Source organism: Zonotrichia albicollis, chromosome 38, assembly GCF_047830755.1.
Source record: "Zonotrichia albicollis isolate bZonAlb1 chromosome 38, bZonAlb1.hap1, whole genome shotgun sequence".
NCBI classification, from domain to species: domain Eukaryota; kingdom Metazoa; phylum Chordata; class Aves; order Passeriformes; family Passerellidae; genus Zonotrichia; species Zonotrichia albicollis.
In genome coordinates, this window is record NC_133856.1 from 289292 (window position 1) to 305456 (window position 16165).

A 16165-nucleotide genomic window follows, 5' to 3' on the forward strand; every position below is an offset into this window, starting at 1 on the left:
TGATTTTATTCTAAAATATGGGGGGATTGTGTCCGAATTTGAGAATTTCATCCCAAAAATCAGGGATTTTATGCCAAAATTTGAGGCTTTATCAAAAAAAATTGAGGGTTTTAGCCCAAATTGGGAGATTTATCCCAGAAAATTCCGATTTGGGGCCAAATTCAGGGATTCTATACTCAAAAATCGGGAATTTCCACCCCAAAATTCAGGGATTTGATCCCCCCCAAAAAAATCAGGATTTGGGGCCAAAATTGGGGAACTTTATCCCAAATTCAGGATTATATCCCAAAAAAAATTGGGGGGGCTTCATCTCAAAAATTAGGGATTTTAATTAAAAAAATCCAGAATTTTATTCCAGCTTTGGGATTTTATACAAAAAATTCGGGAATTTTATGCCAACAAATTCCGTATTTGGGGCCAAATTTTTGAGGATTTTAATCCTAAAAAATTCAGAGATTTTACTCCAAAATTGGGGGATTTAATTTAAAAAAAACCCCAGGATTTGATCCCAAATCTCAGGGCTTTTATTCCAAAAAAAATGGAGATTTTATTCCAAAAAATCGAGGTACTTTATCCCAAAATTCCCTTTTTTACCTAAAATTCAGGATTTTTTTTCCCAAAATTCCCATTTTTTGCCCCCATTCCCCTCCCCCCTTCCAAATTCCGGGAATTTCCCTTTTCCCGCCCATTTTTTCCCGGGAATTTTGCCCCCGCCCCCCGCCCTTGGGTCCGATCGATTTTGGGGGCAAATTCCGCGATTTCGGGGCCCCCGCGCGACCTTCGGCCCCTCCCGGATCCGAATTCCGAATCCCGAATTTCCCAGAATTTCCCATTCCCCTCCCCTCCCCATTCCCCCTTTTCCCTCCCAATTTTCCAAATTTCCGATTTTTCCCAAATTTTCCCAGTTTCACCCCTATTTTCCTCCCCTATTTTTCTCCTTCTTTCCCCATTTTCTCACAAATTTTGTACAATTTTCACAATTTTTCTCCTCCCCTCCCCCATTTTCCCTACTTTTCTCCATTTTCCGATTTTCCCTGATTTTTCCCAAATTTTCCAAATTTCCCCCTGATTTTTCCCCTCCTTTCCCCACAATTTTCCCACAATTTTCAAATTTTTCTCCTCATTTCCCTGATTTTTCCCAAATTTTCCAAATATTTCCCCTTCTTTTACCCAACTTTCCCCCCTTTTTCCTCGATTTTTCCCAATTTCTCCCTGATTTTTCTCCTTCTTTCCCCAGTTTTCCCACATTTTTTCCCCAATTATCCAATTTTTCTCCTCATTTTCCCACATTCCCCCCCGATTTTTCCCAAAGTTTTCCCAATATTTCCCCTTCTTTTACCCAAATTTTCACCAAATTTTCTAATTTTTTTCTTCAAAATTTTCCTGATTTTTTTCCTGATTTTTTCCTGATTTTTCTCCTCCTTTTTCCCAATTTTTCTCTTTCCTTCCCCTCTTTTCCCCCAATTTTTCCACAATTTTTTCCCAAATTTTATCCGATTTTTCCCAATTTTTCCCCTCCCTTTCGCCCTTTTCCCCCCAATTTTTGCCCATTTTTCCTTAATTTTCCTCCTCCTTTTTCCCAGTTTTCGTCCTTCCTTCCCCCACTTTTCCCCCTTTTTCTTCAATTTTTTCCCAAATTTTCCCAGATTTCCCCTCCCTTTTCCCGATATTTTCCCCCCAATTTTTCACCTCCTTTTTCCCAGATTTTCCCACAAATTTTTCCCGATTTTTCCCAATTTTTCTCCTCCCTTCCCCCCTTCCCCCCCCACCCCCCAATTCCAACCAATTTTTCCCAAATTTTCTCCTCCTTTTCCCCAAATTTTCCCGATTTTCCCCAGAATTCCGGGCTTTCCCCTCCCTCACTTCCCCCATTTTTTCCCAAATTTTTCCCACTTTTCCCCAATTTCCCTCCCTTTTTTTCCCAAATTTTCTTCTCTTTCCCAAGTTTTCCCAATTTTCCCACAATTTTCTTTTCCTCTTTTCCACATTTTCCCCAATTTTTCCCCTCCCCCGTCCCATTTTTCCCAATTTTTTCCCACTTTTTCTCAATTACCTCGATTTTTCCCAATTTTTCCCAAATTTTCTTCTCCCTTTCCCATTTTTCCCCTTTTTCCCCTCTTTTTTTCCCATTTTCCTTCCCTTTTTCCATTCCCCAAATCCCCTCACCTGTCCTTGCTCACCTGGGCACACCTGGGCACACCTGGGCACACCTGTCCTGTACCTGACCCTTGCCCACCTCACCTGAGCTCACCTGTCCTTTCTCTTTCCCACAGGTGTGCTGTGCTCAGGTGAGTCTGAACAGGTGTGCGCAGGTGTGCACAGGTGTGCATGGACAGGTGAGCTCAGGTGAGTCCAGGTATGGACAGGTGAGCACGGACAGGTGTGCCCAGGTGAGTCTGAGCAGGTGTGTGCAGGTGTGCACAGGTGAGCACGGACAGGTGTGCACAGGTGTGTACAGGTGTGCACAGGTGAGCCCAGGTGTGCATGGACAGGTGTGCACAGGTGAGTCTGAACAGGTGTGTGCAGGTGTGCACAGGTGAGCATGAACAGGTGTGCACAGGTGTGCACAGGTGTGCTCAGATATGGACAGGTGTGCGCAGGTGAGCCCAGGTGTGCATGGACAGGTGTGCTCAGATATGGACAGGTGTGCACAGGTGAGCATGGCAGGTGTGCTCAGGTCACACAGTGTACACAGGTATGGACAGGTGTGCACAGGTGAGCACGGCAGGTGTGCTCAGTATGGGCATGTGAACAGGTGAGCACTGACAGGTGTGCTCAAGTCACACACGGACAGGTGTGCTCAGGTGTGCGCAGGTGTGTGCAGGTATGGACAGGTGGGCATGGACAGGTGTGCAGGTGTGCTCAGGTGTGCTCAGGTGTGCCCAGGTGTGCTCAGGTGTGCTCAGGTGTGCAGTGCGCAGGTGAGTGACGGCAGGTGTGGGCAGGTGTGTGCAGGTAGGGACAGGTGTGCGCAGGTGAGATACAGACAGGTGTGTGCAGGTGTGCAGGTGAGCAGGGACAGGTGGGACTGGACAGGTGTGCTCAGGTGTGCCCAGGTGTGCTCAGGTGTGCTCAGGTGTGCGCTGTGCAGGTGAGCACGGGCAGGTGTGCAGGTATGCACAGGTGTGTTTGGGTACGTACAAGTGTGACAGGTGTGCATTGTGCAGGTGAGATGTGCACAGGTGAGAGTGGACAGGTGTGCTCAGGTGTGCCCAGGTGTGCTCAGGTGTGCGCTGTGCAGGTGAGCACGGACAGGTGTGCAGGTATGCACAGGTGTGTTTGGGTACGTACAGGTGTGACAGGTGTGCATTGCACAGGTGAGATGTGCACAGGTGAGAGTGGACAGGTGTGCTCAGGTGTGCCCAGGTGTGCCCAGGTGTGCCCAGGTGTGCTCAGGTGTGCTCAGGTGTGTCACTCCCACCTTTCTCCCCCCCACAGGTGCTGATCCCCGGCTGCAGGTGCAGCCCCAGGTGCATCCACAGGTGCAGCCCCAGGTGTGGGCACAGGTGAGGGCACAGGTGAATGAACAGGTGAGGGCACAGGTGAGGTGAATCCCCAGGTGAATCCCCAGGTGAATCCCCAGGTGGATGCCCAGGTGGATGCCCAGGTGAATCCCCAGGTGGATGCCCAGGTGAATCCCCAGGTGAATCCCCAGGTGGGTGCCCAGGTGGGTGCCCAGGTGCATTCCCAGGTAACAACCCAGGTGTGCCCACAGGTGCACCCACACGGGGACGCCCAGGTGGAGCCGCAGGCACAACCCCAGGTGGGCGGCCGGGATCGGTTGAAGGTAAGGCCCCAGGTGTGCCCAGGTGTGCCCCCAGGTACCCCCAACTGTCCTCACGTGTTCCCCAGGTGACCCCAGGTGTGCCCAGGTGTCCTCAGGTGATGTAGATGTACCCCCAGGTGCCCTCAGGTGTTCCCTCAGGTGTGCCCAGGTGTGCCCCCAGTGCCCCTAGATGTGGTTCAGGTGACCCCAGGTGTGCCCAGGTGAGTACCAGGTGTGCCCTCGGGTACCCTCAGGTGACCCCTAGTGCCCCCAGGTGTGCCCTCAGGTGTGCCCAGGTGTGCCCAGGTGATGTAGATGTGCCCCCAGGTGTGCCCCCAGTTGTTCTCAGGTGTGCTCAGGTACCCCCCCCGTGCCCCCAGGTGCACCCAGGTGTGCCACAGGGTCCCCAGATATCCCCAGGTGCCCCCAGGTGTGCCCCCAGGTGATCCAGGTGTGCCTCAGGTACCCCCAACTGTCCTCAGGTGTGTCCCCGGTGTCCCCAGGTGACCCCAGGTATGCCCAGGTGTGTCCCCACAGGTGTGACCCCAGGTGTGCCCCCAGGTACCCCCAACTGTCCTCAGGTGTGTCCCAGGTGCCCCAGGTGCCCCCATGTGCCCTTGGGTGACCCCCAGGTGTCCTCCAGGTGTCCCCCAAGTGACCCCAGGTGATGTAGGTGTGCCCCCAGGTGTGCCCAGGTACCCCCAGGTGTGCTCGCAGGTGTCCCCAGGTGTTCCCCAATTACCCCAGGCGCCCCCAGGTGTGCTCAGCTGCCCCCAGGTGTGCCCAGGTGTGCCCCCAAGTAACCCCAACTGTTCTCAGGTGTGTCCCAGGTGTGCCCAGGTGCCCTCAGGTGTATCCCCAGGTGTGCTCAAGTGGGCCCCAACTGACCCCAGATGTGCCCAGATGTTCCCCAGGTGTGACCCCATAGGTGTGCCCAGATGTTCCCCAGGTGCCCCCAGGTGTGCCCCCAGGTGACCCAGGTGTGCCTCAGGTACCCCCAGCTGTCCTCAGGGGTTCCCCAGATGTTCCCCAGGTGTGCCCAGGTGTCCCCCAGATGTTCCCCAGGTGTGCCCAGATGTTCCCCAGGTGAGCCCAGGTGTGCCCCCAGGTGCGGTTGGTGAACGGCTCCTCCAGGTGCGTGGGCCGGGTGGAGGTGCTGCACAGGAACAGGTGGGGCTCGGTCTGCGACGACTCCTGGGACATGGCGGACGCACAGGTGAGAGCGGGGGGACACACCTGGGACACACCTGGGACACACCTGGGGATGGGGGCACACCTGGGACACACCTGGGACACACCTGGGGATGGGGGCACACCTGTGACACACCTGGGACACACCTGTGACACACCTGGGGACACACCTGCGGGCACACCTGGGGATGGGGGCACACCTGTGACACACCTGGGGACACACCTGGGACACACCTGGGGATGGGGGCACACCTGGGACACACCTGGGACACACCTGGGGATGGGGACACACCTGGGACACACCTGGGACATGGGGCACACGTGGGACACACCTGGGGACACACCTGGGACACACCTGGGACACACCTGGGGACACACCTGGGACACACCTGGGACTCACCTGGGGATGGGGACACACCTGGGACACACCTGGGACACACCTGGGGATGGGGACACACCTGGGACATGGCAGACACACAGGTGAGAACCTGGGACACCTGGGGACACACCTGGGACAGGTGGGGATGGGGACACACCTGGGGACACCTGTGATACACCCAGGCACATCTGGGACATACCTGTGACACACCTGGGGACAATGGGGACACACCTGGGCACACCTGAGGACACCTGGACACACCTGGTGATACCTGTGACACACCTGGGCACACCTGGGCACACCTGGGGACAGCTGGGGACACCTGGACACACCTGGAACACACCTAGGGACACCTGGACACACCTGTGACACACCTGGGGACAGCTGGGGTCACATAGACACACACCTGTGACACACCTGGGCTCACCTGTCCCCACCTGTCCCTGTGTCTCACCTGTCCCCTCCCCCCCCAGGTGGTCTGCCGCTCCCTGGGCTGCGGCTCCGCCCTGGCCGCCCCCGGCCACGCCCACTTCGGGCAGGGGGCGGGGCCGATCTGGCTGGACGGGACGCACTGCACAGGTGAGGAGCTCACCTTGGCCAGGTGCAGCCTGCACACCTGGGGGCAGCACGACTGCGGGCACGGCGAGGACGCGGGAGCCGTGTGCTCAGGTGAGAACAGGTGAGAGCAGGGACAGGTGAGAGTGGGGACAGGTGAGCACCGGGACAGGTGAGACAGGTGAGGGGACAGCTCAGGTGTGCTCAGGTGAGAACAGGTGAGAGCGGGGACAGGTGAGCCCCGGGACAGGTGAGCACCGGGACAGGTGAGGGACAGGTGGGACAGGTGAGGGGACAGCTCAGGTGTGCTCAGGTGAGAACAGGTGAGAGCGGGGACAGGTGAGGGGGGAGGGACAGGTGAGGGACAGGTGAGCACCGGGACAGGTGAGGGGACAGCTCAGGTGTGCTCAGGTGAGAACGGGACAGGTGAGAGTGGGGGACAGGTGAGCACTGGGACAGGTGAGGGGACAGCTCAGATGAGCACAGGTGAGCACCAGGACAGGTGAGGGACAGGTGAGGATAGGTGAGGTGGATGGGGTCAGGTGAGGGACAGGTGAGGACAGGTGGGACAGGTGAGGGGACAACTCAGGTGTGCTCAGGTGAGAACAGGACAGGTGAGGTGGGAGGGACAGGTGAGCACCGGGACAGGTAAGCACTGGGACAGGTGAGTACAGGTGGAACAGGTGAGGGGACAGCTCAGGTGTGCTCAGGTGGGTCAGGTGAGGTGGGTGGGACAGGTGAGACAGGTGAGGGACAGGTGGGCTCAGGTGGGACAGGTGGGCTCAGATCTGCTCAGGTGAGCATGGGGGGACAGGTGAGAACAAGGGGACAGGTGAGGGGACAGGTGGGACAAGTGTGCACAGGTGGGACAGGTGAGGTGGGTGGGGACAGGTGGGACAGGTGAGGGGACAGCTCAGGTGTGCTCAGGTGAGGTGAGTAGGACAGGTGAGAGTGGGGGACAGGTGAGGGACAGGTGGGAACACGGGGGACAGGTGAGCTCAGGTGGGACAGGTGAGCACAGGTGAGGGACTGATGAGGTGGGTGGGGACAGGTGGGACAGGTGAAGGGACAGCTCAGGTGTGCTCAGGTGAGGGACAGGTGGGACAGGTAAGGGCAGGTGAGGAAGGGGGGAGGTGGGACAGGTAAGGGCAGGTGAGGGCACAGGTGAGGGCACAGGTGAGGGCACAGGTGAGGGCACAGGTGGGCTCAGGTGGAGCAGGTGAGCACTTGTTGTGCCCAGGTGTGCCCAGGTAACCCAGGTCGGCTCAGGTGTGACAAGGTGAGCTCAGGTGTAGTCGGGGTGAGGTGCCCAGGTGAGCTCAGGTAACACAGATGGGATGAAGTGCCCAGGTACCCCTAGCTGCCCCCAGGTGTGCCCAGGTGTGCCCAGGTGTGCTTGGGTGAGCTCAGATGGGTTCAGGGGAGCTCAGGTGTGCCCCCAGGTGTGCTCAGGTGGGTTCAGGCGTGCCCTGGTGTACCCAGGTGTGCTCAGGTGTGCTCAGGTGTGCTCAGGTTCCCACAGGTGCCCGCAGGTGTGCTCAGGTGAGCTCAGATAGGTTCAGGTGAGCCCAGGTACCCCAGGTGAGCTCAGGTGTGCTCAGATTAACTCAGGTAGGTTCAGATGAGCTCAGATGTGTCCCCAGGTACCCCCAGGTGCCGCCAGGTGTGCCCAGGTGTCCTGAGGTACCCCCCAGGTGTGCCCAGGTGCGCTCAGATCAGGTCAGATCAGCTCAGGTGTGCCCAGGTGCTCCCCAGGTGTCCCCAGATGATCTCAGGTGTCCCCACCTGTCCCCAGGTGCGCTCACCTGTCCCCCCCCGTCCCCGCCCCCCTGACCCCGTGTCCCCTCCCCCCCCAGGTGCGGATCCCCCCCAGGTGCGGCTGCGGGGCGGGGCCGGGCCCTGCTCGGGGCAGGTGCAGGTGCTGCTGAACCGCACCTGGCTGCAGGTGTGCGGCCTCACCTGGGGGCTGCCCGAGGCGCAGGTGCTGTGCCGGCAGCTGGGCTGCGGCCCCGCCCTCAGCGCACCTGCGGGGCCGCACCTGGAGCCCACGGAGGCTCACCTGGCGGGACAGGAGCCTCACCTGGCCGAGCCTCACCTGGCGGAGCCTCAGCTGCTGGAGCTCACCTGTCGGGGCAATGAGCAGATGCTGGTCGAGTGCCCGAGGCTCCGCCCCGGTACCTGCGGGACAGGTGCGGTCGCTCACGTGGCGTGCGAGGAGCTGCCAGGTGAGGGGGGAAGGAGGGTGGGGTCACCTGGTGACACCTGTCCATCCCTCACCTGTGATTCGCCTGTCTGTGTCTCACCTGTGCTTCACCTGTCCATGTCTCACCTGTCCTTCACCTGTCTGTATCTCACCTGTCCTGCCCATCTCTCACCTGTCCCACCTGTATCTCACCTGTATCCTGCTTGTGCATCACCTGTCGCACCTGTGTCTCACCTGTGTCTCACCTGTATCTCACCTGTGTCTCACCTGTCCTACCCATCCCTCACCTGTCCCACTGCTCTCACCTGTCCATATCTCACCTGTCTCTCACCTGTATTTAATCTGTGTCTCACCTGTGTCGCTCTCACCTGTATCTCACCTGTCCAGAACTCACCTGTCTGAGCCATCCTGCCCATCCCCCACCTGCCCCATCTGTCCCTCACCTGTCTCTCACCTGTTTCTCACCTGTCCTTATCTTGTCTCACCTGTGTCTCACCATCTCTCTCACCTGTATCCTACCTGTATGTCACCCATCCCACCTGTCCATGCCTCACCTGTCTCACCCTCCCATCTCTAGCTCACCTGTCTCTCTCACCTGGGTCTCACCTGTGTCCCACCTGTGTCCCACCTGTCCATGTCTCACCTGTGTCCCACCTGTCCATGTCTCACTGTATCTCACCTGTCTCTCTCACCTGTATCCTATCCTACCTGCATGTCACCTGTCTCACTCTGTGTCTCACCTGTCCATGTCTCACCTGTTTCTGACCTATCTCACCTGTGTCTCACCTGTGTCTCACCTGTCCATATCTCACCTGTGTCTCACCTGTGTCTCTCTCTCTCACCTCTCTCACCTGTCTCTCTCTCTCACCTGTCCATACCTCAGCTGTCTCACCTGTCTGTATCTCACCTGTCCATATCTCACCTGTCCATGTCTCACTTGTCTCTCACCTGTCTGTATCTCACCCATATCTCATCTGTCTCACCTGTATCTCACCTGTCTCACCTCTCTCTCACCTGTATCTCACCTGTCCATATCTCACCTGTGTCTCTCTCTCTTTCTTACCTGTCCACATCTAACCTGTCCCTCACCTGTATCTCACCTCTCTCTCATCTGTGTCTCACCTGTCCATACTCACCTGTCTCTCTCACCTGTGTCTCACCTGTCCATACTCACCCGTATCTCACCTGTACCTCACCTGTGTCCCTTACCTGCCCATGTCTCACCTGTGGCTCTCTCACCTGTCCCACCTGTCTGTGTCTCACCTGTCTGTGTCTCACCTGTATCTCACCTTCTGTCTCTCTCACCTGTATCTCACCTGTCCATACTCACCTGTCTCAGTTGTCTCTCACCTGTGTCTCTCTCACCTGTCCATATCTCACCTGTCTCACCTGTCTCTCACCTGTCTCACCTGTCCTGCCTATCGCTCACCTCTCCCATCCCTACCACCTGTCCCCTCTCCCTCACCTGTCTCTCACCTGTCCCTCACCCATATCTCACCTGTCCATGTCTCACCTGTTCATACACACCTGTGTCTCACCTGTCCATGTCTCACCTGTGTCTCTCACCTGTATCTCACCTGTCCATGTCTCACCTCTCACCTGTCCTTCATATGTCTCACCTGTGTCTCACCTGCCCCTCACCTGTGTCTCTCTCTCATCTGTCCGTGTGTCACCTCTCTGTCCCTCACCTGTCCCTCACCTGTGTCTCTCTCACCTGTCTCTCTTGCACCTGTGTCTCTCTCAGCTGTCTCTCACCTGTCCATGTCTCACCTGTCTCTCTCTCTCACCTGTGTCTCACCTGTGTCCCTCACCTGTCTCACCTGTCCATACTCCCCTGTCTCTCTTTCTCTCACCTATCCCTCACCTGTCCCACACCTGTGTCTCACCTGTGCATATCTCACCTGTATCTCACCTGTGTCCCACACCTGTGTCTCTCTCACCTGTCCCTAACTCACCTGTTTCTCTCTCTCTCACCTGTATCTCACCCATATCTCACCTGTATCTCACCTGTTTCTCACCTGTCTCTCACCTGTCCCTCACCTGTCCATACTCACCTGTATCTCACCTGTCCCTCACCTGTATCTCACCTGTCCATACTCACCTGTATCTCACCCGTCCCTCACCTGTATCTCACCTGTCTCTCACCCGTATCTCACCTGTGTCTCTCCCGTATCTCACCTGTCTCTCACCTGTCTCTCACCTGTCTCTCACCTGTCCATACTCACCTGTATCTCACCTGTCTCTCACCTGTCTCTCACCTGTCCCTCACCTGTCCCTCACCTGTCTCTCACCTGTCCCTCACCTGTCTCTCACCTGTCCCTCACCTGTCCATACTCACCTGTCCATACTCACCTGTATCTCACCTGTCCCTCACCTGTCTCTCACCTGTATCTCACCTGTCTCTCACCTGTATCTCACCTGTATCTCACCCATATCTCACCTGTATCTCACCTGTCTCTCACCTGTCCCTCACCTGTATCTCACCTGTATCTCACCCATATCTCACCTGTCTCTCACCCGTCCCTCACCTGTCTCTCACCTGTCTCTCACCTGTCTCTCACCTGTCCCTCACCTGTCCATACTCACCTGTCTCTCACCTGTCCCTCACCTGTATCTCACCTGTCCCTCACCCGTCCCTCACCTGTCCCTCACCTGTCCCTCACCTGTCTCTCACCTGTCCCTCACCTGTCCATACTCACCCATCTCTCACCTGTCTCTCACCTGTCCCTCACCTGTCCCTCACCTGTATCTCACCTGTATCTCACCTGTATCTCACCTGTTTCTCACCTGTCTCTCACCCATATCTCACCTGTCTCTCACCTGTCCCTCACCTGTCTCTCACCTGTCCCTCACCTGTATCTCACCTGTATCTCACCCATATCTCACCTGTATCTCACCCATATCTCACCTGTATCTCACCTGTTTCTCACCTGTCTCTCACCCATATCTCACCTGTCTCTCACCTGTCCCTCACCTGTCCATACTCACCTGTATCTCACCTGTCTCTCACCTGTCTCTCACCTGCATCTCACCTGTCTCTCACCTGTCTCTCACCTGTCTCTCACCTGTATCTCACCCGTCCCTCACCCGTCCCTCACCTGTCTCTCACCTGTCTCTCACCTGTCTCTCACCTGTCCATACTCACCTGTCCATACTCACCTGTCCATACTCACCCGTCTCTCACCTGTCCATACTCACCCATCTCTCACCCGTCCCTCACCTGTCCATACTCACCTGTCCATACTCACCTGTCCATACTCACCTGTCCATACTCACCTGTCCATACTCACCTGTCTCTGTCTCACCTGTGCAGCCCCGCCCGATCCGTGCCCTCCGCTGGGGGCGCTGCTGGGGGTGGGGGCGGGGCTCTGCGGGGCCCTGCTGCCCCTTTACCTGTGCGCCAGGTGCGCCCGCGGTGCCAGGTGGGCACGGCCACGGCCAGGTGAGGCTGGGGAACCCAAAATCCCAAAAATTCATCCCAAAATCCCCCCAAAAATCCCCCCAAAATTCCTCCAAAAATCCACCCTAAAATTCCCCCAAAATCCCCAAAAATTCTCCTCAGAATCCAACTCAAAAACCCCAAAATCCTCCCCAAAATCCTCTCCCAAATCCCCAAAAATTCCCCCCAAAATTCCCACAAAATCCCCAAAAATTCTCCTCAGAATCCACCTCAAAAACCCCAAAATCCTCTCCCAAATCCCCAAAAATTCCCCCCAAAACTCCCCCAAAATTCCCAAAATCCTCCCCCAAATCCCCAAATCCCCAAAATTCTCCCCAAAATTCCCCCCAAAATCTCCCCAAAAATCCACCCCAAATTTCCCCCAAAGATCCACCCTAAAATTCTCCCAAAATCCCCAAAAATTCTCCTCAGAATCCAACTCAAAAACCCCAAAATCCTCCCCAAAATCTTCTCCCAAATTCCCCCAAAATTCCCCCCAAAATTCCCAAAATCCTCCCCCAAATCCCAAAATACCCAAAATTCTCCCCAAAATCACCCTAAAATCCCCAAAATCCTCTTCCAAATCCCCAAAATCCTCCCCAAAATTTCCCCCAAAATCTCCCCAAAAATCCACCCCAAAACCCCCCCAAAAATCCCCTCCAAAATTATCCCAAAATCCCCAAAAATTCTCTCCAGAATCCACCTCAAATAACCCAAAATCCTCCCCAAAATCTTCTCCGAAATCCCCCAAAATTCCCCCCCAAATTCCCCCAAAATTCCCAAAATCCTCCCCCAAATCCCCAAATACCCAAAATCACCCTAAAATCCTCTTCCAAATCCCCCAAATCCTCCCCAAAATTCCGCCCAAAATCCCCCCAAAATTCACCTTAAAATTCCCCCAAAATCCCCAAAAATTCTCCTCAGAATCCACCTCAAAAACCCCAAAATCCTCCCCAAAATCTTCTCCCAAATCCCCAAAAATTCCCCCAAAATTCCCAAAATCCTCCCCCAAATACCCAAAGTTCTCCCCAAAATTCCCCCCAAAATCACCCCATAATCACCCCAAAATCCTCCTGCATATCCCCAAAATCCTCCCCAAAATTTCCCCCAAAATGCCCCCAAAATCCACCTTAAAATTCTCCCAAAATCCCCAAAAATTCTCCCCAGAATCCACCTCAAAAACCCCAAAATCCTCCCCAAAATCTTCTCCCAAATCCTCAAAATTCCCCCCAAAATTCCCCCAAAATCCTCCCCCAAATCCCCAAATCCCCAAAATTCTCCCCAAAATCACCCTAAAATCCCCAAAATCCTCCTGCATATCCCCAAAATCCTCCCCAAAATTCCCCCCAAAATCTCCCCAAAAATCCACCCCAAAATCCCCCCAAAATCCACCTTAAAATTCCCCCAAAATCCCCAAAAATTCTCTCCAGAATCCACCTCAAAAACCCCAAAATCCTCCCCAAAATTCTCTCCCAAATCCCCAAAAATTCCCCCCAAAATTCCCCAAATCCTCCCCCAAATCCCCAAATCCCCAAAATTCTCCCCAAAATCACCCTAAAATCCCTAAAATCCTCTTCCAAATCCCCAAAATCCTCCCCAAAATTCCCCCCAAAATCTCCCCAAAAATCCACCCCAAATTTCCCCCAAAGATCCACCCTAAAATTCTCCCAAAATCCCCAAAAATTCTCCTCAGGATCCACCTCAAAAACCCCAAAATCCTCCCCAAAATCTTCTCCCAAATCCCCCAAAATTCCCCCAAAATTCCCTCAAAATCCTCCCCCAAATACCCAAAGTCCTCCCCAAAATTCCCCCCAAAATCTCCCCAAAAATCCACCCCAAATTTCCCCCAAAGATCCACCCTAAAATTCCCCCAAAATCCCCAAAAATTCTCTCCAGAATCCACCTCAAAAACCCCAAAATCCTCCCCAAAATTCTCTCCCAAATCCCCAAAAATTCCCCCCAAAATTCCCCCAAAATTCCCAAAATCCTCCCCCAAATCCCCAAATACCCAAAATTCTCCCCAAAATCACCCTAAAATCCCCAAAATCCTCTTCCAAATCCCCAAAATCCTCCCCAAAATTCCCCCCAAAATCTCCCCAAAAATCCACCCCAAATTTCCCCCAAAGATCCACCCTAAAATTCCCCCAAAATCCCCAAAAATTCTCCTCAGGATCCACCTCAAAAACCCCAAAATCCTCCCCAAAATCCTCTCCCAAATCCTCAAAAATTTCCCCTCAAAATTCCCAAAATCCACCCTTAAAAACCCCTCAAGGGAACCCAAAACCCCCAAAATCACCCCAAAATCCCCAAAATCCTCCTCCAAGTCCCCAAAATCCTCCCCAAAAACCTCCAAACCCCAAAAATTCACCCCAAAACTGGTTCGGGGACCCAAAATCCCCCCCAAAAAATGGCTCAGGGACCATAGAAACCCCCAAATCCCCCCAGAAATGGCTGAGGTGACCCCAAAATCGCCAAAATGCTCCCCAAAATCCTTCCCAAAACCTGCTCAGAGGACCCCAAAATCCCCAAAAATCCCCCCAAAATTCCTCCCAAAAAACCCTCACGGGACCCCAAAATGTCCCAAAATCGCCCCAGAAATGGCTCAGGAGACCCCCAAACCCCAAAATTCCCCCAAATCCCCCCCAAAATTCCCCAAAATCCCTGAAATCCACCCCAAAAACGGCTCGGGGACCCCAAAATCCCCCCCAAATCCTCCCTACAACCCCAAAAACCCCAAAATCCACCCCAAATTCCCACAATTCTCCCCAAAACCCCCCAAATCCTCCCCAAAAATCCCAAAATTCACCCCCAAAACCGCCCCTAAAATCCTCAAAATCCACCCCAAAAGTGGCTCAGGGTGACCCCAAAATTCCCCAAAATCTTCCCAAAATCGCCCCAGAAATGGCTCAGGGTGACCCCAAAACCCCCAATATTCACCCCAAAAACGTCCAAGGAGACCCCAAAACTCTCCCCCAAAAAAAAAGGTTCAGGTGACCCCAAAATTCCCAAAAATCCCCCCCAAAAATTCCCTCAAATTCCCCAAAAATCACCCCAGAAACCCCCCAAATCCACCCCAAATTCCCCAAATCTGCCTCAAATTCCCCTCAAATTCCTCCCAAAATCCCCCAATTTTCCCAAAGACCCCGCAGGGACCCCTCAAAATCCCCAAATTCACCCCAAAAATCGTTCAGGGTCTCCCCCAAATTCCCCCGGGGGGGTCCAGGGAGGGATTTTGGGGGATCCTGAGGGATTTTGGGGTGGATTTGGGGATTTGGGGGTCCCTGGGGAATTTGGGGTGGATTTGGGGGGGTCCTGAGGGGAACTTGGGGGGATTTGAGGGAAATTTGGGAGATTTTGGGGGGTCCTGAGGAGTTTTGGGGTGGATTTGGGGATTTTGGGGGGTCCTGGGGAGAATTTGGGGAATTTTGGGGGGGATTTTGGGGATTTGGGGTGGATTTGGGGGGTCCTGGGGGGTCCTAAGAGGTTTTTGGGGTCCCTGAAGAATTTGGGGGGGGGTCTTGGAGGGAATTTGGGGGATCCTGGGGGGGTTTTGGGGGGGTTTGGTTGGATTTTTGGGGGGGATTTGGGAAATTTGAGGGGCCCTGAGGGATTTTTGGGATAATTTTGGGGTGGATTTGGGGGGGTCCTGAAGGATTTTGGGAATTTGGGGGTCCCTGGGGGGGTCCTGGGAAATTTGGGGTGGATTTGGGGGGTCCTGGAAAATTCGGGGGGTCCCTGGGGAATTTGGGGGGGGTGTTGAGGGGTTTGGGGGAAGATTTGGGGAATTTGGGAAATTTTGGGGGTCATGGGGGGAATTTTGGGGGGATTTTGGGGGTCCCGGGGAGGTTTTGGAGTGAATTTGGGGATTTTGGGGTCCCTGAGGGGTTTTGGGGTGGATTTGGGGAATTTGGGGGTTCTGGGGAATTTGTGGGGGGGGTCTTGGGGGGTTTTGGTTGAATTTGGTGAATTTGGGGGGAATTTTGGTGGATTTTGGGGGTCCCTGGGTGATTTTGGGGGAATTTGGGGGAAATCTGGGGGGTCCCGGGGAGGTTTTGGGGAATTTCGTTGAATTTTGGGGGTCCCTGAGGGGTTTTGGGGTGGATTTGGGGGTCCCTGGGGAGGTTTTGGGGAATTTTGGGGGTCCGGGCGATTAAGGTTTGGATTTTGGGATTTTGGGGTCCCTGTGGAGGTTTTTGAGGTGAATTTGGGGAATTTTGGGGTCTGGGGAGGGGTTCCCGAAGATTTTGGGGTGGATTTGGGGGGGAATTTGGGGGTTCCGGGGAGGTTTTGGGGATTTTGGGTTGGATTTGGAGATTTTGGGGGTCCCTGGGGGTGTTCCTGAGGGGTTTGGGGGTGGATTTGGGGATTTTGGTGGGTTTTTGGGGATTTTGGGGGTCCCAAGGGAGTTTTGGGGTCCCCCCCCGACCCCTCCCCCCCCAGGTGAGCCCCTGCTGCCCCCGGAACAGCCGGGAACGGCCGGAGAGACCAGCGCGGACCAGTACAAACCAGTATAAACCAGTATAGACCAGTATGGACCAGTATAAACTCAATAAAACCAATATAAACCCGCACAACCCAGCGAGAGCCGCTAGACCAGGCTCCGGTTGGGGACTACATTTCCCAGCGTGCACC

The 16165-nt window shown here is 54.7% G+C and overlaps 1 protein-coding gene across 21 annotated transcripts in view; it reads left to right on the top strand.

The window, feature by feature from the left end:
* LOC141726737 (scavenger receptor cysteine-rich domain-containing group B protein-like) overlaps positions 1-16130 on the top strand; it is a 17742-nt gene extending 1612 nt beyond the window's left edge. The window contains exons 2-10 of one of the 21 annotated variants that reach the window (XM_074531773.1): positions 2274-2288; positions 3439-3470; positions 3507-3542; positions 3716-3787; positions 4875-4982; positions 5810-6005; positions 7748-8116; positions 11408-11536; positions 15974-16130. In XM_074531773.1, the coding sequence (XP_074387874.1) occupies positions 2274-2288; positions 3439-3470; positions 3507-3542; positions 3716-3787; positions 4875-4982; positions 5810-6005; positions 7748-8116; positions 11408-11536; positions 15974-16047 (1031 nt within the window). In that variant the 3' untranslated portion in view covers positions 16048-16130. Of the gene's footprint in view, positions 1-2273; positions 2289-3438; positions 3543-3715; positions 3788-4874; positions 4983-5809; positions 6006-7747; positions 8117-11407; positions 11537-15973 lie in introns of all 21 variants that reach the window. The other 20 variants (XM_074531775.1, XM_074531766.1, XM_074531767.1 and 17 more) reach the window with 20 other exon arrangements.
* Positions 16131-16165: the final 35 nt, after the last annotated feature.